General features: G+C 42.3%; 1 protein-coding gene across 1 annotated transcript in view; it reads right to left on the bottom strand.

The window, feature by feature from the left end:
• sgip1a (SH3GL interacting endocytic adaptor 1a) overlaps positions 1 to 22,354 on the bottom strand; it is a 50,888-nt gene extending 28,534 nt beyond the window's left edge. Inside the window, 3 exon segments of the mRNA XM_079740044.1 lie at positions 12,701 to 12,745; positions 15,994 to 16,156; positions 22,226 to 22,354. Coding sequence (XP_079596170.1) covers positions 12,701 to 12,745; positions 15,994 to 16,036 — 88 coding nt within the window. The 5' untranslated portion in view covers positions 16,037 to 16,156; positions 22,226 to 22,354.

Below are 22,354 nucleotides of genomic sequence, written 5' to 3'. Positions count from 1 at the left end.
GTATAAGCATGCAATTGTATCAGCACATAAAAAAAGTGTATCAGAAGTCTTCCTGGCTTATACAAAATGGACTCCTTCCGTTCCTTGTAGAGAGAAAGGTGTCCCTAGCTATTCAAGTCACGTCCTTCAATCACAACAAATCACCACCGTGGCAGAAAGGAGAAAGGGATGAGATGAACATAGATTCTGTCCTCAACTCCATGCATCCATCCTTCCTTCACTATATTGAGATTGCCATGCCAATTCAGCTGCCGCCAAAAGGCACATTTCAATAAGGCTGAAACAATTTCAGAAATCCAATCAATGGGTTTATTCATTCTACAGCGGGTGGACATGTATAATGCGCTAAGTGGTTAATGTCTTGCCATGGTTTCATTTGAAACGTCATTAAACGGCGTAGTATGGCAGAGTGAGCACAAACTCTTGGTATTTAGTCAAACAAATGCAGTCTGTTCCCAACAGGCTGTGTGTGTGTGTGTGTGTGTGTGTGTGTGCGCGCGCGCGCGCGCGCGCGCGCGTGCGTGCGTGTGTGTGTGTGTGTGTGTGTGTGATTAACTAAACTAATCTCTTTTTCCATTTCTAACCCTATTCCTCATTGTTTTGATGCCATAGGAACACTAAATGAACCATTCAGAACGGATGGTTCCATCAAAGTATGACTCCAACTAAACTTCAGTAAGAATCCTAGAATTCTGGGACTTAATTTAGATATAGAAGTTTTTCTTCCTTAAATAACAAACAAACCAACAACAAACCTAAATATAATGCCACAAAGTCATGGAGAATTCACTAAATTTCCAAAGGTTGGTGAAATACGCAGAATGAATGAGATTCATCAACAATCAAAAGCAGATGCTTCGTGTTTCTGACATCCTGGTCAGTCCTAACCCAGCAGGTCTCACTTTGATCGCTGATGACCTCATTGGAAGAAACATTGATACCTGGAACCACTCCCACTCGGCTGACGTTAACATTTCAAATAGTCTGGAGCGATTTGTGGGTGCATCTTGAGAAGCTGTTAATATATCTGCCAAAATGGTGTGGCTTAAATGCTTTTGTTGTGTTATGTCTTTTTGTATAATGCAGAGTCTAGACTGAGTTTTTATCACTGTAATGAATGATGCTTTAAGTATTTACATTACCACATAACAGTCACTGACCATCAGATTCTCAAGGAGACCGTTGAAAGATCACTCCTTTGACTCTTTCTACGGAAAAATGATTACATAAAGGTAATTAAGCATCTTGTTTAATTGCTTCCTACTTCTTGCATAAAGCTTTAATATGGTACAGGTGTATATCTAAAGGAGTACTACTGTGTACCAGTCAGTGTTTACTAGTCAGTGTGTACTAGTCAGTGTATGTGTGTTCATGCAAGCGTGCATAAAAAAGTAACCTGTTTGTCATGTTTGTACGTTATTGGGTTCTCTTCCAGAGTAAAAACTGGCTGCCTGTGCAAGTAATTTGAATCCCTTAATGACCTTGATACCAGCTTATAACAATGTAGTACTAGAGGAATGATGTATGAGATACATGTATTTTTACCCCACAGAAGGGAGAGCGCAACATTTCAACCAACTCTTTTTTCACAAAATAAAAAAGGGTCACAACAAATGTGGACTGGCCTGACGAAGGTCACCACTGATGTGTAATAGGGATGCTGCATTATGTATTTTTGATTTCACCTTTTCATCTTTCAGTTTGTGCAGCTTCAAATGCAAAATGTTGCATGTAACTGATATGCAAGAGCATCCACACAATATTTCCACCTGGTCTAGTGTGCGTTCAGGTAACTGTAGTTACCTCAAGACAACAGCCTAATTAATAAATGGGCTCCCATAACCCCAACTCTATTGCTGTAAGAGAAGCCCATGCAATCATCCTATTGGTCCCCTGCCCTGCATGAATGCCCCTTGATGTTCATGAGCAACCATATGGTCTCAGCAACGACCACTCTTCAGACATACATTTACCATTCTCTTCTCGAGAAATCCTTAATCCGAGTATGCCTTTACACATCGATCCGCGTAAAGAATTTGCCCCATTGCTTGACTGTAACAACAATGATCCTACTTTGTGCATGGTAAGATCCTATCCTCCTATGAACTCCTATCATTGTCTGAAAACACCAAACACTTGAAAGCTTGATGATGCAGTAGTTGTTCACCAATGGAGAATAATGGAATATATTCGTGTACAAATAGCCATAAGCATAAAGTGAGAAACCGGTCAGGCTTCCTGCACAGTGTTTGCTGTGTGCCTCTCCTCCAGGCAAACAGAGATCATAGAGAATGATTTGGCCTAAACTAGCATAACCTAATTTGAGATGGAAAGGAAAGAATTCTGGAGGACAGCTGATTCAGCAACATCTTTTTATTTCTGAGTTAGTGCAGCTTATTGGACAATTTACATAAAACAGGTATACAGCCAATTTTAGTATTCAACAGACGTGTCTGAAACCTTATAAAAATGGTTTATTGGCTTTTTGGGCAAATAGGACCGCTGTAGGCTAGTATTTGTTCCAGTACTATAAATCTAAATATTTACATAATATATCTATTAAATATTCATACATAGAACATACAAATGGACTGTCACGATATTCCACAAAAAACATGGAATGTTTTGACATATTGAGTGCCAAAAACAGACATCTGAATCCAAAAACCTACTTTAAAATGGAACAAACTGCAAGAGAGTTCATATGGAAAATGGAGTATGCTGTTGTTTCACTGCTGAAATGAGGTCATCGAGAACAAAAACATCATGGTGAGGGAGCAGCAGGCAGACGTGAAGTAGGAGGAGGGGATATGAGATGAAGATATGGGAAATTGTGTACAAGACCTTCATCCCTTCTGTCCTAGGAAGCGCACATCTACAGGCAGATGTCTAGCAACAAGAATGCTAGCTAGGTAGTTGTTCTTCTCCTTTTATAGATGAGAATGAGAGCAATGCGACAGTGATAATCAATGTTCGTTTTCGCCCGAGTGCAAAGCAAAGTTTAGTGGAAAGCAGACCTTTCCATCTTTAAAGAGATGAAATCTGCATCTTTTACAAAATCCTCTCACGTCAAAAAAATGGCAACCTAAATGCAGTGCTTTCTATCCTTCTCTCCTTAGTCCACAACCTACCTCAATTTGACCACAGATATTTGACACCCCTCCCGCACCAAGCTTACCATACATCTAGATTAGAGGGCAGCATTTGTGCTTAGCAGAGGAATTCACTAGTCTATTAACACCAGGGTTCTCGCTTGTTAGAAGGCCTCCTCAACTTCAGCTTCCCCACCTCAAACATAACTATGTCTGTACCATGTATTATACCTGTCAGGGGTTTTAGTTGGTTTGTGAAAGATGGGAGGAGATTTGGGAGGGAAAGGGACAAATCAAGGGTATGCATTAGTTTAATAATAATTGGTCACAAACATGGAAAGTCAAGAGGGGGTTCAGTAGTATTATCGTTTCAATGACTGCTAGGGACAATTCTGTCACCCTTAACACTCATCAAATATACGCCTGTGAGAAACTCTAATTGACAACCTGGATTCACAAGACACTATTAGCTGCTAACAAACTCGAGAGCCTTATAGCTAAGTTACAAAAATCGGCGTAGATCTTCTACTTGAATCATCAGAATTATGAACCAACAGGTAGAACAACTTAAACAAGTTTGAATAGATCTGAAATCCCACTGCTTAACCTAAAAACCTAAAAACCCAGCGGCAAACGAAATGCAGGCTGAAGAGCCTGCAGCTGTGTTAGACAAATCAACTTCAAACAACCACTTGAACTAAACAGTGAATGTAATACCTAAATAATCATATTTTGGAACGGGAATATAAACTGTTAGCAAACCAAAGGCTAATAGAATACAAATGGATATGAAGACAGTGATTCAGTGATTCATAAATATTTAGTATAGACGGACACACAGTTGATCAATCAACAAAGAACTTGACCAAAAACAGGGGTATCGATGTGTGTATCAATCAATTTAAAAGACATCTGTATAAATTCTCCTTTAACCTTTCAATTGGAGCGGTATGGAGTTGTATATTATCATTAGAATACATATTTCCATGACAGAACAGCCGTATGGATAATATTATATATTTGCTCGAGTCGAGCAATCTCTCATCAACCATCTCCTCAACGTTTCTATCAGAGCTCTCCCATTCTCCAGCCAAGCTTTCATTTACTCCCTCTCTGAGGCACGAGTCGAGAGTGCCAAACAGAACACCCAGGATTAGCAGGGCGTAGGATGCATTTGTACAAGCAATCCCTTGCAATTTGGTTCAACGTTTACACATGAAAAAGGACTGTCTGCAACTAATGATTATTTCATAGTAAATTGTAATCGTTGCAGCCCTCGTTTGAAAAACAAACCAGCTACGGCTTTGCCAATGCCCTTTGGTATTGGCAAAAAAAATTACAGTAATTCAGAATGATGTGTAGAGGACATCCCCATGAGGATTTCAAATTTGAATACTTGATTGGTTTCCCGGCGGTGGTGAAAATCCATAAAACAATTGGAAAATGGTATTTATCTAGTGACATTTCCATCATGATTATCTCAAATAGCAGATGAGTGTAAGGTTAATGTTGAGATGGCTACCCTCTTGAACCAGCCTCTTAAGGACGATCACAGTAGCTAATACAAGGCATGGAAAGCTTCATCCATGCAACAACATGAAACAATCTATATCACAATTACTAACAAATGGCATGGAAAGCATTAGGCATACAAGCCACATAAAAAAATCTCTACTCTCCCTGTTGGAAATATCAGCCGCTCCTCTATCCTGACGATGGTCTGATGTCTGCTAATGAAATCCCATCTGCTGTGTGAGTCACACGCACACCATCAGATGAAGGAACGTCTCCCGTGCCATTTTCAGTTTAAATTACATCCCCTGCCAAAATTCATCTCTCACACACACATGCACAGACAATCGAAAATCATTAATACCCACTAACAAATCATAAAGTAAAGGTTAAGGCCGGTGTATCTCCTTCATGTCCCATCACTTCAGTTTGTGTTGTACTGGCATTTATGATTACACGTGACTATAAGTTGGGAAGGATAAGAATGGTTCAGCAACTCAATGGAGAAAAAAGTTGAGGAAACCCATTTGTGGGCAATGCGGTCTATGCATGGGGTTATTGCATTTATAGAGCGCTGTTCAAGACATCCAAAGCACTTTACATAGTAGTCGTGTAGTGTACGCGGGTGTGTTTACACGTGCGTGCGCATGTGTGATCCTGTTATTTAGCGTAATCATGTAGCTATAACCATGTTACATTAGGACCGTTATTGTTACTTCCATCAGAACTGTGAGCCTGTTATTAATTCAAGATGAATTATTGACAACTCTAGTCTTTTTCCTCTATGGTTTGGATTAAGAGCTGAGAAAATGGAGTGCATGTTCCATTTAACTGCAAATCCAATACAGACACATAGTATACACACAGAATTAATAAACAACATGTCACTATGCCTTCCCAAGTGTGTTTATAGCTGCTTATAAACAGACATTTATTTTTCAGTGTGTGTACTCTTGCCATGGCAACGCTCTTCAATCAGAGTGCTTCCTGTGTTTCAGCATTAATTACGGCTGTAATCACAGCTGCAGCCAAATAACAGTGTAACACAGTACTAGTTGGTTTTTAACATGCCAATGACCACCGAAGGAGAACAACAACAATACGAAGAGACTAACATATAGGGCAAATACATTTTTTTTACTTATTTATCTGAATACCCCATTTTTATTCAAAGTCAACCATTAGCTAATTCGATTAACATAGCATTTCCCTTGAAGATAGTTTATGTCGGTATCCACTAGTCAACTATATGTCAACAGAAGGGCTAATGTAAAGAAAAATTCAAACACTCTTTATTTGTTCCTGAATGACAGAGTTTACTGTCCAACTGTGTCCCTAAATAAACTAGGGACACTTGCCCCATAGCTTAAAAAACCTGATTCCTCCGCCTGTGCAAAGCGTTTTTTTTTTGCTTTTTAATTACTTTCTTTCCCCATCCCTTCAAATCCTTCCAACCCTAAATCGTATCAACCCTAACGACTATCGCTCTGTCAATTCACCCATCTACTGGACTGCCGAACTATGCTTCCTTCAGTAGTGCTCTCCCCAGCGCGAAGGGACAGGGTGGATGGTGGTGGTGCTGCCGCGGGTAATCTCTTCCTGTAGCCGTGTATCTGCGTCACTGCTCTGTTGAATTCTCGGCCGATTGGAATTGACATCTGTTTGCACAGGCCTGGCCCGCTGCCATGCTGTGTGCACACACACAAACCATCCACCTAGAGCGTGTGACAAATCCACAATCATCCAAGACAAAAACAAAGGGCACACCATTTCCTATAATTATAATCAGGTAAATTCTACACATAACGGACTCAACGCACTTCCACTGACTCTTCAAGCCTAGTGGTGGTGGTGGTGGTGGTGGTGTTGGTTCAGTGCTAACATAGAGAGGGCAAACGTGTGTAACTGTGCCAGCGAGGACTGTGTGGCAGAATGCTGAGGCAACATAGAAATGCGTGGTGGAGTGGAGAGCCGGCGGGGTGTAATGGCTCCTGAAAGCTGCCATTTCAACATGGAACTTGGCTATGACAGGTGAGGGAAGCAGGAGTAATGTGTGAAAGCTTGAGAGAGTAAATAATAAAATGAATAAATCATAATTGAAGTGCTTAAAAGGTTGTGAGAATAAAACAAAATGTATGCTAAGAACATAGCTGCCGATCAGGATAGCTTGGCTTTATTAAATATAAACAAGCAAAGGGAAACCAAACAATCCTTCACCCTTCTCTTCCGTGAAGCTCTTGCTCATCAAGTCAGCCCACAAGAAGACGGAAATGACAATGATGTTGCTTGAGCAAGGAGGAACTTAATACTCGACACAGGCGCTCCAGCCACTGTCCTTCCGATTCTATTCTTTATTCATTTTCCATTTCCCTCTGGGGCTTTCAACACTGTCAGGTGTTCTTTCCGTCCATCTCTCATAGTCCACACCGCCCTCTTCATCTAGCCCATCCTCCTATCTCTGGCTTTACTCATCGTGTTTGTTTGGCTGGTCCATTAGGCTACACCCAACTCTCTATCCATATTGGCCATCTCCCTTGGTTTCCCAAATCCCTATTCAATTACTCTCTCTCTCTCTCTCTCTCTCTCTCTCTCTCTCTCTCTCTCTCTCTCTCTCTCTCTCTCTCTCTCTCTCTCTCTCTCTCTCTCTCTCTCTCTCTCTCTCTCTCTCTCTCTCTCTCTCTCTCTCTCTCTCTCTCTCTCTCTCTCTCTCTCTCTCTCTCTCTCTCTCAGAACATAACATCTTACAACACACATCCATATATATATATCGGCCGGCCGATATTATCAACCGATATTTGCGTTTTTTACGTGTTACGTTTTTTTTTTTTTGGGCGTGATCTACAGACAGTTCAATAAATGTTAATTTGTTTTAAATTGAGACATTGTAACATTTTTTATCATCATTGTGTCATTTGTATGATGTAAATTGAAGGAGGCTTAGCCTGGAAATCCAGACCCACATTTAGAAAGCTGTAGGGTCTGGCAACGAGTAATGAAAATGGCCTAACTCGAGGGGCGGCACCAAGCATGCATTTGAAAATATCACTGGATAACACACATTGGGTAACACTATGAACAATCAGAAGAATACAAGGGGTGACGTATCCAGACCAGTGGAGCTTACCAATAGATAAGACTCTTGCCGTATCTGGTCGGTAAAACAGCAACGCTTTTGGCCCGCCTATATTGATACATCGATGTGATTGATTAATGTTCTTGGCCAGGGGAGGCCCAGAATATACACAAGTATTTTGTTATATTGCTTGTTCCCAGAGTGACTCGCTGAGCAAATTCAAATTGTGCCCTCGCGAGAACTCTGGATTTCCAGGGTATTATTGGCTCCAAATATCGGCTCAAGAAAATCGGTATCGGCGTATCGGTTATTGGCTAAGGCTGATGAAAAAAACACTAACATAACACAAACATATCTGTTTATCTGACTCTGATGGATATCACCAACATCCACCACATAAACTTGTGAAATAAATAAAAAATTAAAAAAATTGAAAAATAAAACCATCAATCATAGATGAGCATGGCAAATGTGTGAACCAACATGACGTGTGTGTGCGTGCGTCAACGCATCAAGATGAAATGTCAGTCATGCAAGGGTGCTGTGCCGTCTAGTGTGAATAATACTATGAAGCATAGAAGCTCGTTATGGGATGTGTATTTGGTAGTATTTTCACTTCCTGCTGCTTTCTGAATTGTCCCCCCTCCAAGTCATCCTTCAAAAAAGCATTGAGGCTCTGTTATTGTCAACCACAGAAATATCCATACTATGAACTCTGGCAAAGTCTTCCAAAGGGCATAAGAGCATTCATTTTCAACACACACACACACACACACACACACACACACACACACAGGTTCCTTAGCTGCCTGTATTCATAGCAGAAGACTCCTGCTATGATGCGTCTTCTTAAAAGACTTCTTCGCCAATTTTCAAATGGCTTTATATCATTACAAGGGTATGCAAATCAACAGAATATAATTTCCTACATGTTGCCTGTCCCCAGATATCCTCGCTAATTCACCAGCAAAAGCCAGCAGGATAATGTGTTTTGCGTCATCCAGCGGATAAAACTAGCGGGGGGATCTGGGAGCAGGCAACATGGAGGAAGAAACATTGTAAATGAGCATATACTACCCACATTGTAATGTAACAAAGTGGGTTCCGGCAGTCCTTTGCAGTAGTCGTCGCATGTAAAATGTTTCTCCTCTGTCCGCCATCTCTGCCAGACCTATAGTCTCTAGATCTTGAGGGTCCATATCCCTGGCCGCTTCCAACACTTTATTGAATATAAATAGCCACCTGGGTACCATGATAGTATTAAAGACCTGTGTGCCAGTCTTTGGAGTCCGATTACCGTTGCGTTTGGCAACATCCGTTGTATGTGTGCACATGTATCTAGGATCATGATGGGGGTTGTTTGATCATATGAAAACACTCACTTGATAAAGGCCAGGCCAGAGAAAACAGAATACTGAAAGGTAGCAGTTGAGTTTCTCAGATACAATTCACTGCATCCCACATACTTTTTGGGGAGAAAAGTATGATTTTTTTGGGAGAATAGTAGTATAAAAGATATCAATGTCTTATTTTAGCTACGGTTTAAATTCATTTTCTGGATTCCTCAGATTCAGTTACTTAATAGGATTTCCCTCGTGCAAACGTTGGGTAAACTATTTAGAAGAAGACTATCATTTAGAATATCATTGCCATGACATTCATAATCCTCATCTCTGGGTGCTTTCCAAATAATCCTCCGAGATTTGTAATGAATAAAATATGCTTTATTACAAAAAAAACAACACAACAAAAAAGAGAACCATTTCTAAGCCAAGAACAGAAGTAAATACATTGTGTTGGCTATCATGACCAATCCCTAATCCCAGGGAATAGAGAGAATAGCGTTTAAATTGCAGCCAAGATGTAGGTGAAGGGCCTATATATAGGCCTGAATGTCCTCCCTGACCTGTGTTTGGTGGCATTCCAGGAAAACAGTGTCCCCATAGCTCATCCTGTCTGGCTCCAGGCAGCAGGCCTACCTGCATGACTTGGGCTGCTGCTCACAGACATGAGTGTAAGTAGGCCACTCACAACCAGTAATGCAAGCTATTGGTGCTTCCATGCATTACGGGGGAACGGTAAGGTTGACGTCTCTCAAATGGGGCTACTCTGCAGGATTGCAACGAGGGATACCAGGGAAAATGTCGAACAAATCTGAATCCTTATGTTTAACGTCGGTAAACCTTTCCAATGAATGACATCATAAGAGAAGCACAAGTCCTCGTAATTATACACGCCTCCCAATTAAATATCATCTATGCACATTTTCATTGTCCTCCCTCCACAAAATGTTTCTTGCTCGAAAGAGGGTACTTGGCTGACAAATTTATCAAGGGGGTACAGCAGTCAAAACAGTATGGGAAACACTGGATTAGGTAAAGAATTTTGTCCGTTTAAAATTATGGACCAACAAGATTATCATTCGTATTGGCCTGCTTGTAATACTTTCTTGTAATTCTTAGGTCTAAAGTCCTATGGCCACTGCCATCTGTTAATCTGCCAGCATGATTACCTGGGAGCAAGCTGAGAAAACCACCAGCGTGAATGAAACCACGGGCCCACCGCGACCAGAGCGAAGCACACAGGGGGCCTGTAATTCCCCCCCAAAAGGAAGGGCGCAGGAAATAGTGTGCATACTGTGGCATTACCAGCCTCTGTACTTAAATCCCTCAAATATGCAGGGACAATATAAAAGAACATCAAGATACCTTTAGCATGATTTATTGTAGGAACATCCTCTTAAATGCTCACCAACAAATAACATCAAGATAGCTTCATCCTAATTTATTGGAAGAACATCCTCTAAAATGCTCATCAACAAACAGCACCATTATTTTGACTTCCCCCTGAAATCTAGAAAACAACTGCCAAGGGTATAGTAGGGACAATATGCTAGCCCTGCTAAGGGCTAGCATGCTTAATATAGGAGTACTAACGTGGATTAGTGTCCAATTTTAACACCTGACTGTAATCCCGCCTGCATGGAGTGCATGCTAAGCCTGCACAAGCTATCCTAATGGAGGAGTGGCCGCGGTGCTATTTACAGATTGTTGATTTTTTTCCTCCTGCCACTGTTACCTAACACCTGGCCAATGACACACATGCAAGCGGGTGCCGCATCGCATGCTACTGTGAGCGCAGCAAAGAGGAGGAGGCGGCCAACAGGAAGAAGATCTTGCTCATCACTCCCTCAATGAACGCAGCCTTTTGTTATACTGTGTGTGTGTGTGTGTGTGTGTGTGTGCGTGTGCGTGTGCATGTGCGTGTGTAAATATATAAAAGGTTGGAAAAATCCCTTGCTAAGCCTGCAAATAGTGTGTCAATATATATACACAAACCAGATCGTTGTGACAGGGGATTGCTGCACTATACTCTGAACCTTATAATTTATGTTAATGTTGTTTGATTATTGTTAATAGTTTGTGCATGTGCATTACTCAATGAAAAGAAGGGTGCCATATCACCTTTCCTTGCCTATATCTTCACCAGCTACAGTGTGTATACTTGAACTTCTTCCACATAGATAAAGAAAAGGGATGCATCTTGTTGTCTTTTTTGTTGAAAGGTGCTTTACAGTACAATTAGCCTATTTGAGAGTGTCTGAGCTAAATAAACAAGGAATCCATCCACATCCACGTCATTATCCACATTTCCAATAATTGTGTTTAAAATTTAAAAGGAATAATGTTGCGAACCGGGATGCAAAAATAATGGTTGGGATATTTGATTTTGTTAATACTGGACGGTCATCTCTGATCTCTAATAGAAAGTTCCAATATAGATAATCTCATTAATGGCTACACATAGGGGGCAAGAGGAAAGTGCCCCCTGGACTAAAGTAAACAAGACAGGCCGCAGAGCATGAACGACACAATGCATACACAAGTGCAAATATTAGTGGAAATAACAGCAAACAAACCATGAGATGGCCTTGAAGAAAACCTCACTCTTAATTACGACATGATATCACAAACACTCTTTATCGATAAGTATTTGACATTTTGAAAAGCAGGAAGTTCAAAGGGATTTGGCCATTACACAAAACACAAAACAACAAATGGAGAACAAGAACAGTAGATCCCCTTTTAACAAAAAGGTTCAGAAGCGTCGCTAGTAAAAAAAAAGTATGGTTAACGCATGTAGAAGGCAGGAATTGGACTACTATGCACATTGCTATGAAATATAGCATCATTTACAATGTGAGGGTTGATAACAAATGAAAGAGTGTATACTGAAATGTAACTGAATCGAATGGATGGATAAATCAATGAATTCATTAATTCATGTATTAAAAACAGAGCTTGCTGGAGGCCAGCTGCATAGATAGAGAGTCATCCTTAAATCCCCGGTGTAGCCATGATGATGTCATGAAATTAAAGGGACATGATACTAAAACGGCCCATTTCATTCCCTCCAGATGTCTAACACCAATGCCATTGGCTCGGGAAAAGGTGTGTGAAAAAAACATTGATCCATAGACATGGTTCCCATACAGCTTCTGCCAAGCGGCCTCGTAGCCTGAGTAGATGCAGGACGGGTAATGCTCCGTGTGTGCTTCAAGCGTGTGGCTGTGTGTCACGGTTGGTAAAGGTGCACACACACATAAACACACAATACAACACAAAGAGAATTTCTACAAGTAAGTACAGCCTGCAAGCTGGGCACATAAGCCCCCGCTGCACAATAAATCCTAATCCTTTACGTTGACGGGAAGACCATAATACACACTACCAGACAAACACTGACGTGCGTATGTGCTTGCATTAGCCCAGCCATTGTGCTGCCATGGCAAGAGACACACAGTGGTGCCCTTCCCTTTAGAATGACATGCAAGTCCCCAGTATGCATGGTCTCAAAATAGCACCGCAGCTTATGCCATTTGGAGGTACAAAACACACACACACACACACACAGACACACACACATTACCGGCAGTGGAAGCACCTTGGGACAATGGCATTGAGGAGTATGTTGAATCAAGACAGAAAGGACATTTAAGAGCAAAAAAGTAGTGCTTGCTTACCTTCCATCATGGTTGCAGATTTGCATTCCTCTATTTCCAATGATCCTGGAAAGAAATTAAGATGTTCAGGATGGGAGGGGGAGGGGGGGGGGGGGGGAGGAGAGGGGGGGAGGGGAGGGGGGGTCCGGGTGGTGGAAGGGGGCACAGCAGAGGAGTGCCCCTGGTTACTAGGATGAACGGCACTGGATAAACACAGCGATAGAACCACACCAGCCGCTAGCCGTGTGTGTGTGGTTGATGAATGCGTGTGTGCGCGTGGCTAACGCCCTGGCTAACAGCGAGCCTCCTACACCCCCAGACGTTGGCTGTCAGATGGCCGGCAAAGAGAGACACACACACAGAGGGAGAAGGAGAGAGAGAGAGAGAGACAGAGGGGGAGAGAGAGAGAGAGAGAGAGGTGGGGGTGGGTGCAGGCTGGGCTAGCTGCTGATCAGAGCTTAAGCCATGGATGCTGCTACTGCTCGTCCAACCTCCAGCCCCAGGATGCTGAGAAATGTGTGTGTGTGTGTGTGTGTGTGTGTGTGTGTGTGTGTGTGTGTGTGTGTGTGTGTGTGTGTGTGTGTGTGTGTGTGTGTGTGTGTGTGTGTGTGTGTGTGTGTGTGTGTGGTTGAAAAAAAAAATGTTTCGCAGGAAAAAGGGGAGGGGCAGTGAGGGGGAGGTGTATGTGTATATACGCGTGTGTGGAGGGGAGCGGGAATGTGGGTAGGGTTTGCTGAGGTCACAGCTTGCCTCAGCCAATGCCTGGAGTTGAGTGGAGTCACATGACGTGCAGCCTTAATCTCCTGACACTATGGCCCAGAAGAACGGTTGACTGGTAATCTCTCTCTCTCCCCCTTGCTCTAACATGCGCAGAAATTGCACACACGTCACATGAAACTAAATTCACATTCATAGATACACGCAGTTACTAAAAGCATAGCAGTCGTTTGCTTGCATGTGTAGATTAATACACGTGCACACGCTTCTCAGTGCGTGTGTTTGTGTGTGTGTGTGTGTGCATGCGTGTCTGTGTGTGTGTAGCAGGCTTGACATTTCTAATGTGCAGGTGAGAAGGGATGGGTAGACGGAGATCCAGTTGAATAAACACAGCAGGACATTTCTAGAACTCTGTCTGGACTAGAGCTGGTCAAATTACATCTTTATGCCATATTGTTAGCTTGGCTATAGCTTGGGGTTTTGTCATAGCAATATCCATTTATTACATTCACCACAGTGAGGGAATCCCCATCAGTGGTAATGTGGATGACACCAAGCAAACCCTTTACTGATCATTAATAACCAAAGCCCAGTTGGTGTGTGTGGTCTCACAGGAAAATGTTGACATTACATGTGCAACATAAAGGTTTTATATTGCTGTATTGTCTTTGTAACTGCAAACCCCCCCCCCCCCCTCCTCCCAGTAGCCCCTGCTGATCAGTGTGACGTCATGGCAACGCATGACTACGCTGTTCAAGAAGGAGCTAGCAGTGAGGGAGGCGTGTGTGTGTGAGCGGCATTGGTACAATTTTGAGAATGAATAATTTTCTGTAGTGTTATAATTAATATCGACATTTTTTGTGGTATAGGAGCAGCATTCACCTTAAAAACTAAAGTGTAAAGGGCTATATAAAGGCTATATAATGTAACAGCTATAGACCCGACCCTTCACGGCCTGGGTGCAGGACTGAAGAGCATGAGTCACGCATCTGACACGAGCCAGCTGGATGGCCATGCTCACCTCTCCATCCAAGTCTCTCTCTCTCTCTCTCTCTCTCTCTCTCTCTCTCTCTCTCTCTCTCTCTCTCTCTCTCTCTCTCTCTCTCTCTCTCTCTCTCTCTCTCCAAGTCTCCCTCCCTCTCTCTCTCTCTCTCTCTCTGTCTGTCTGTCTACCCAAGTCTCTCTCCCTCTCACTCTCTCTCGGGCTGTGTACCCAAGTCTCTCTCCCTCTCCCTTCTGTCTGTAACTCTGTCTACCCAAGTCTCTCTCCCTCTCTCTCTGTCTCTCTACCAAAGTCTCTCTCCCTCTGTCGGCCACTCTGTCTACCCAAGACTCTCTCCCTCTCTCTCTGTCTCTACCAAAGTCTCTCTCTCTCTCTCTCTCTACCCAAGTCTCTCTCCTTCTCACTCTCTCTCGGGCTGTCTTCCCAAGTCTCTCTCCCTCTCCCTTTTGTCTGTAACTCTGTCTACCCAAGTCCCTCTCCCTCTTTCTGTCTGTCTACCAAAGTCTCTCTCCCTCTCTCTCCCTCTGTCGGTCACTGTCTACCCAAGTCTCTCTCCCTCTCTCTCTGTCTCTACCAAAGTCTCTCTCCCTCTCTCTCTCTCTCTCTGTGTCTCTGTCTACCCAAGTCCCTCTCTCTCTCCCTCTGTCTCCCTGTCTGTCACTGTCTGTCACTTTGTCTACCCAAGTCTCTCTCCCTCTCTCTCTGTCTGTCTACCAAAGTCTCTCCCTTTCTCTCTCTCTCTCTCTCTCTCTCTCTCTGTCTACCAAAGTCTCTCTCCCTCTATTTTTGTCACTATCTGTCTCTCTGTCTACCCAAGTCTCGGTGTATCTCCAAATCTCTATATCTCAAGCCACTGGTTCTGTACATCTTTCTGTTTATTTTTTGACGTCCCTTTAGCCCCATTTATTGTCCAATTCCCCCCCCCCCCCGGTCTCTTTCTTTGGACTCCATGTGTCTGAATCTGTCACCACCCCTCCTCCTCCCTTAATGGCCGGCAGATGCTCCGTAGTCTGATTAACCATGTGCACACGCAGGCAAGCACTCACGTACACATACACAGAAACACACACAAACGCACATCTCCAAGCCCATCTGCCCAACACCTCTTTATTTACTCACGCTTGGGTCAGTCAAGCAACGCCCCCTCCCTCTCTTGTACTGTATGTGCTTATATAATGAGGTTCACAGTGGCTCAGTGTTTGGCTTCTACGCCACTGCCTTCTAGTGGTAGTAGGAAAAGCCTACTACGTCACCTGAGGAATATAGTGCTTTGGCACAAAATATTTCATGTTGTCTTTGACGCCACATCCTTAAATTCCCATCTGGGATTAACAAATGTAATCTAAACATTGACATAAAAGGTGAAAGAAGTATCTACTCTGTAACATAGAAGTTAATAAGGCTTTAGATCACCAATCACAAGCGTCCCATCATTCCATAACTATGCTTTGGTCTAAAAGCAAAGTATGCTTGTTACCTTACCTCACGCATCAGGATAGAATAACCATTTTGTTGTGCCCCTGCACCTGAGAAGAACAACCAACTAGCAATCGATATAAAGTCATGGTAAACCCACGGAGGACAGTGGTCCTACCTGCGATGATGCGAAACCAGCCAGTGCACAGCTCCTCAGCCATTTACTGCTCTCCCCATGGACCCACCATTCAGCCCAGCACCAAGCGAGAGGAGCAGGCGGAGGTGGTGGTGGAGGAGTAGGAGGAGGAATCGTCTGAGAAAATGGAGACAGAGGGCCTGTCCTGGGAAAAAGAAGAAAAGGAGAAGAGTGATGAAGTGGGAGTAAGAGATAGGGTTGGAAATGACCGGCGCTGTATAGAGGACATGCAGGCAAGTTATCCGCACACAGAGCCAGTGGAGAATTGAAATGTGGCACAGTGAGAGGAGAACAGAGCAGTCAAGGTGATGATGTCCCAATTCTCAATGCAGTGCAACACATGCGCAGACACACATATACACTGCTGACATTTAAAGTAGGTCTCACATCAGTGGAGGTTTATTAGAAACTTTGCATACTAGAGTAGAAATACATTCTTTGTAAAAAAAAAAGTATGATTAGTTGGTTTGTAGATAATATTTTTGTTTATCATGATATAGATAGCCATACTGAACATAAATTATCAAAATTCACACTTAAGGCAGACTTCTTCAAGAGCTAGACAAATGTTGGTTTTCTATTTTGTCTTTTTAATCAAGAGGAATTATGTAGTTTTGCCGCCATCTGCTGGTTTCTTTAGATTATGCACATTTGCCCCTCCCATCTTGCCCAACCATATTGATGTTATTCCCAAAACTGTTACCCCCCCCCCCTGCATTCAATTATCTGGGCTGTGCGTATATATTCGCGGTAAAAAAAAAAAAAGGGGTTTAATAAATGATAATTAAATGTACATTCACCACACACACACACACACACACACCTACACACACACACACACACACACACACACACACACACCCCTTGCCATTGCTGTAATTTCTCAAAAGTGCCCCCCAAGGGCCTGTCACTCATGTAGAGTGGCACCAAAAGTAAAAGTAGGCCTTCACATTACATGGTCTATTGCGTCTCTGGCTCTATGCTCTATCCAATACCTGACCTATTTTTTTTCCTACTCTTTTCAACTTTTCACCTGTGGGGGGCAGTCTTGCTCTTAATCTATTCCAAGTTTACCATGATGACGTCTTGATCATTCCCACAAACTCACAAAGGCTTGCCTAAACTTTTTGAGTGGGGGGGGGTTGCCACTGTCATTTCAATTCCATTCATAACGCTTTATGGCACAACTATTTTTGTGAACAGTATTACAAATGCATTATTATCTTTATCCTTTGTACCTGATGGAATTATGTTTCCTTACCCTACGAGGGTTTTGTACTTTGTTAATGCATAATAATTTAAATATATATATATATATATATATATATATATATATATATATAGATAGATATATTCTTTTTTTATATACATTGGTAGTCAAGGCAGGGCCCTATTGTTGTGAAGGCCTTAGCCATACAGTGCTGGGGAAACACTGTTCTTGATAACCAATCCAACACAGGCTTGCATGAGTACGTCCATGTAGCCTATTTATTCACTCCTGCATTGCTCAATTCTTAGATTTCCCCATCAACTGACTTGTCCGACAAGCAGACAGGCAGGCAGCCAAGCCAGGGCCGTCGTCCCCCTCCCCACCTGCCCTGATGAGAGGATCGGGAAGCAACACACACACACACAGACTCCCGCCCACACAGCAATTAGGCCATCAGGCCGGAGTCAAACCAAAACATTTGATTGAGTGGGGAAAGACATGCGGGCCGATAAGGCAAGAGACTGTGGCAGCCAACACCCAGCAAGTGCCTACGTGCCCGGCACAACACACCGCCATCTCTCCACATTGTCCGGCTGACACAGAGGACCGTCATCAACCGAGGTAATAGCCAAGGCCATGTGACGCTGCCCTCATATAAACAGAGAAGGGAACTCAAAAGGCAAGGGCCATATGGGCTGTAATGTTTTTGGTGTAATTAGCGCACCCTTTTCCAAGTGTGAGTAATTGTTTAGTTTATTCTTAGGATGTTTTGTCTAAAGAGATCGTCTGTAATTTTTCAGACTTTATTGTGGTAAACAAAAACATGATAGCCAGTTAGTCAGCTTAACTAAAAGTTGCAGTGATTTCTGAAAGTTGTGTGAAATGAACGAGGGAAAATTGTTTCAAAGCGTTTGCGATTGGATTGATATATTATGAATTTAGAGTATTTTCGAAATTTTCATTTCATCATCATAAAGGTAAATATGGAAGGGAGTTTGTATGGGGAATTGTGATGGTCGGTCAAACTCGAGGGATGACTAGTTTCCTTATCTAGGAATGTTGCGGAGAATGGATAATTATGGAAGCTCCCATAATTTAGCTAGGATTGGTCGATTTCGTTGGATTTGAGGCAATCGCTAAATGTTCCAATCTGGGCCAATAGCTCTTAAGGCAAATGGTTTGCTGACCATGCTGGTAATGTAGACGGTTGAATGGTTGTTACACTTTATTCAATAAAATTTAATGAATAGCAAATCCGCTTTTTATTATTATTTTTTGTACACAGGCAGATTTCAAGCTCAGCCTTACTATCACAGGCTAATATCAGCAATCACCCTTGTTGTTGTTTTTCCCCATGGTTTGTGTACTATTGTGCGTGATAAAAAAAACCTTGTCGTCCCCATTATCAGTAACTCTCGTGACTCATTGCAGCTTCGGGCCCCCCCCCTGTGCCGGCCCCCATCCATCCCAACCCCCTGGCCCGCCGCCTGCCTAGGGACACAGGGTGGATGGAAAGAGATGAGCTCACTATCACTAAACCGGCGCTGCTACGGTCTGCGGTCTCCCTGATGAGCTCGCTGATACCACGCAGGTCCAGTGGGTGTCTCCAACGGCAATTACCAATTTCTACATGGGGCCCCCCTGCCCAAATAAATACACAGCACAGCTCCACTTTACAATCGGTTCCCATCTATAAACACTGGAGCCCTGGCTGGCAGTCTGGGGCTAAAGACAAGCTTCAGGCTCGGCTTCAAAGAACACTTTTTCCTAGAAGTACTGAATAGCTCAGAGAGAAAGAACATAAAGGTTCTTAGAATATGTTTGTTTCCAGTTATTAGTGTGAGGAGAGGCAGATAGGGAATAGCACAATACGTCTTGATTGTTATACAAGACTAAATTAATCGTAATTGTGCTGCATGCTGATGATCGTTTGTGTTATTCAAACAAATATATATGTTTTATTCCCCTAATTCCCAACTGGCTTGCTGGCTCCAGTTTAGCTGGACACCAACCAGAGTGATGCTATCGTAGGTTATGAGTGTGTCGAATGAGCTGCCAACGATGGGCTAGGCCCCTCGAGTGACGCATTACATCCTGGCCAATAAAACATGATAGGATCAAAAAGACGTGTGAACCATTTAATTGTAATCTTTCTGTTTTTCTTTGCAGAACTGGAGTTGTGTGTTTGATTTTGTAATGTCCTTATATGGAAACTAGGACTCTATGACCAGAGACTATGTGCAGATTGCCCCTTTTCTAGCAGTGGATAGGTAATACAGGTAGTTTGATTTAAATTACTTAAGTCGCCGTTCACTGCACCGCAACTTAACCGCTGAATCAAACCTTAGCACAAACCATGTTTTACGTTAATTTTTAGTTATTGCTTCACCTTACATGTGGCGCAAAGTAGTGTAATAGGCAACACTTGTACACTTGTACCAGCATAATCAGGTTCCATCTCAAGTTATTCAGCTAATATAGTAAATGTTGATAGAACAGTCTAAATAAACACTTTAAAGTCACCATGAGACTTCCGCTAGAACATGCTGCTCTTCGGTCCTACAACATGCAGGGCTGGTAAGATCTTTCGACGTGGGCCGTTTTGTTTGTATCTTGGCCATTAAATACCAATGCTGAGATGCCCCACAGAGTTCTTAATGGTATGTCCTGAATGTATATAGAACACACACTATGGCCCAAGTGAAAACTAGATTTTGGCGGATTGCGAAGAAAGACAGCACACATGCATGCATAACTGTCAAACATACGTAAGACATAATCACACAAGCCTGAGCAGCTCTTACTCATTGCTGACTTGTATCACACCAACTTTAGGGTCTCTCTCTCTCTCTCTCTCTCTCTCTCTCTCTCTCTCTCTCTCTCTCTCTCTCTCTCTCTCTCTCTCTCTCTCTCTCTCTCTCTCTCTCTCTCTCTCTCTCTCTCTCTCTCTCTCTCTCTCTCTCTCTCTCTCTCTCTCAACAAGTCTATACAGGTCTGAGTCATACAACTATCCCCACAAACCTTTCCAAAGCAAACCATATAGGGAAAATAACAGGGGATGTGATTAGGTTTGACATGCTATGAAATGCTCTGTCATAAGAATGCTTGAAAGAATCTGTAATCGTGAAATAACGAATGTAATACTTGTTAACAGCAGGTTCTCTGTTCTCCTTGGATGAACATGATATCGGCCTTTTAATCAAAACCTGTTGTATGATTTCACATCTAGGCAGTTCCCTGAGGCAAGAAGGATTTATTGAAACAATCAAGGCTTTTTTAAACGCAACATCTTGACAAAGGAAACAGATTGATTCCAGGAACTTTCCAAGGCTCAATTCCCTGGCCGAGCAAGAACGGAACTGAAACTCGTTGATCGACATGATCACACTACACAAGCTTTTCTCAGGGAAAAAAAAAACACCACTCCTGTGTGCACATCTTCCCATATACTGCTGACCTTTGTGTGACCTGAAAAAACTGCAACTAGCCACTCGAAGGATTGCCTCCATGTTATCCAACCTTATTAAGTGTTTTGTATAGCTTTTGTATAGCTACATAACTAAGTTAACCAACAACTATTAAGATATTATGTACTCAAAGTGGAAATCTCAAAGACTTAGTGATTATGTCTGTCCCATTGATTAAAGCCCTTGCATTTGAAGTAATATGAGGTTTGACAGCTTCTACTTGCAGGGGCCAATGTTTTATGTCCTCAGTAATGAGGCACATGGACACCTTTAAAACCACCTCTCTGGGTAAGATAAACCATGTATACTATACAGGGGCTGGCCCACGTGTCTGACAATACTGCACCAGCACTGGTTAACCAATAGCATATGGTACAACATTGATCCATCTCTAATGAAAACACCAAACTTCATTGATTACCATATTTCCATTCAGCACCGATGCCAGGACTCTTGCGTAATGCACCCAGGCAATAATTAATCAAATGTCAGACATCCTGTCAACCATTGGCACAGAGTGGGATTCAAAACAAACAAAAACAAAAACTCTATTGCAACAGTACTGAAAAATATATTTACTTTAGTAGAACCACAACAACAAAATACAGACAAAATACAAAAGTAGTAACGACGTAAAAGTAGTGTGATCTCCAGTCAACCTATCTTAGAAAAATTTCAATACAAACACACACTTTAAAACACCCCATGTATATGTATATTGATATGTACAGGGATGAATTACATAAACTAGACTTCCAAACCACATTCTATTTTATACTGAGATTTAATTTGGGTATGGCTTTGTTTTCTTGAGCAGTGCTCTTGCAGTTATTAATGAATGCAATAGCTATAATTTACCTAATGTTGAGTAATTCAGTTGGGAAAACCTAATTTGTCTATAACTGCTAGAGGCAATGAAACAACATTTATGTAGAAACATGTAGGCTATATTAACCGACTCTATTATACGTAATAGTATATGAACACAATTGAACCCTAATGGTTGACGAAAACAATTCAAGTTATTACACTGCAATCATGTGGCCTCTATTCTCGCCAAGCTGCAACTTGATCTTAATTAAGCAGCAAGTTATGTACAGTATGTCCCAAGAGCATTACGTGAATATTCACTGTATAAATACAATTAAATATTTGGTACTCCAATATTTAGACTTCACCGAAGATCTAAATTAAATTAAAAATTGTAATCATCATTAATAGCCCATGTTCATAAGCACGTGCCAAAAAACCAAACATGCGCACGGTTGCTTTTAATGTTGACATACACGTGTGAATGTTTAAGAATAAGCGACTTAATGACGTCAGTGATTATTCATAGAGCTGAATGAGAAACCCTCCATCGCTCATCCCAAGAAACTCAGCAAGGAAGTCGTCCCTCTCAACAACCTGACCACTTGACACCCCCTCCAGGTTGCGTAACGTTAACAAGGAAGTCTAGCGTGTACCTCCAAAAATGTTTGCAAAAATGACAAAAGTTGAAAATAAATGGTGACAATTGAGTAGCGTACTACTGTACCTTATCCGTGTGTGTTTGTTTCCTTCTCTACGGCGATGGGACCGTATTTACACATTTGTTAGACGGTAAACAGTTGGTATTCATCGCTACTTGTGTTTTGGTTGGTATGCATGCAAGCCACGCTCGCTT

Source organism: Pollachius pollachius, assembly GCF_949987615.1.
Source record: "Pollachius pollachius genome assembly, chromosome: 7".
NCBI classification, from domain to species: domain Eukaryota; kingdom Metazoa; phylum Chordata; class Actinopteri; order Gadiformes; family Gadidae; genus Pollachius; species Pollachius pollachius.
This window is presented reverse-complemented; position numbering and strand designations above follow the sequence as displayed.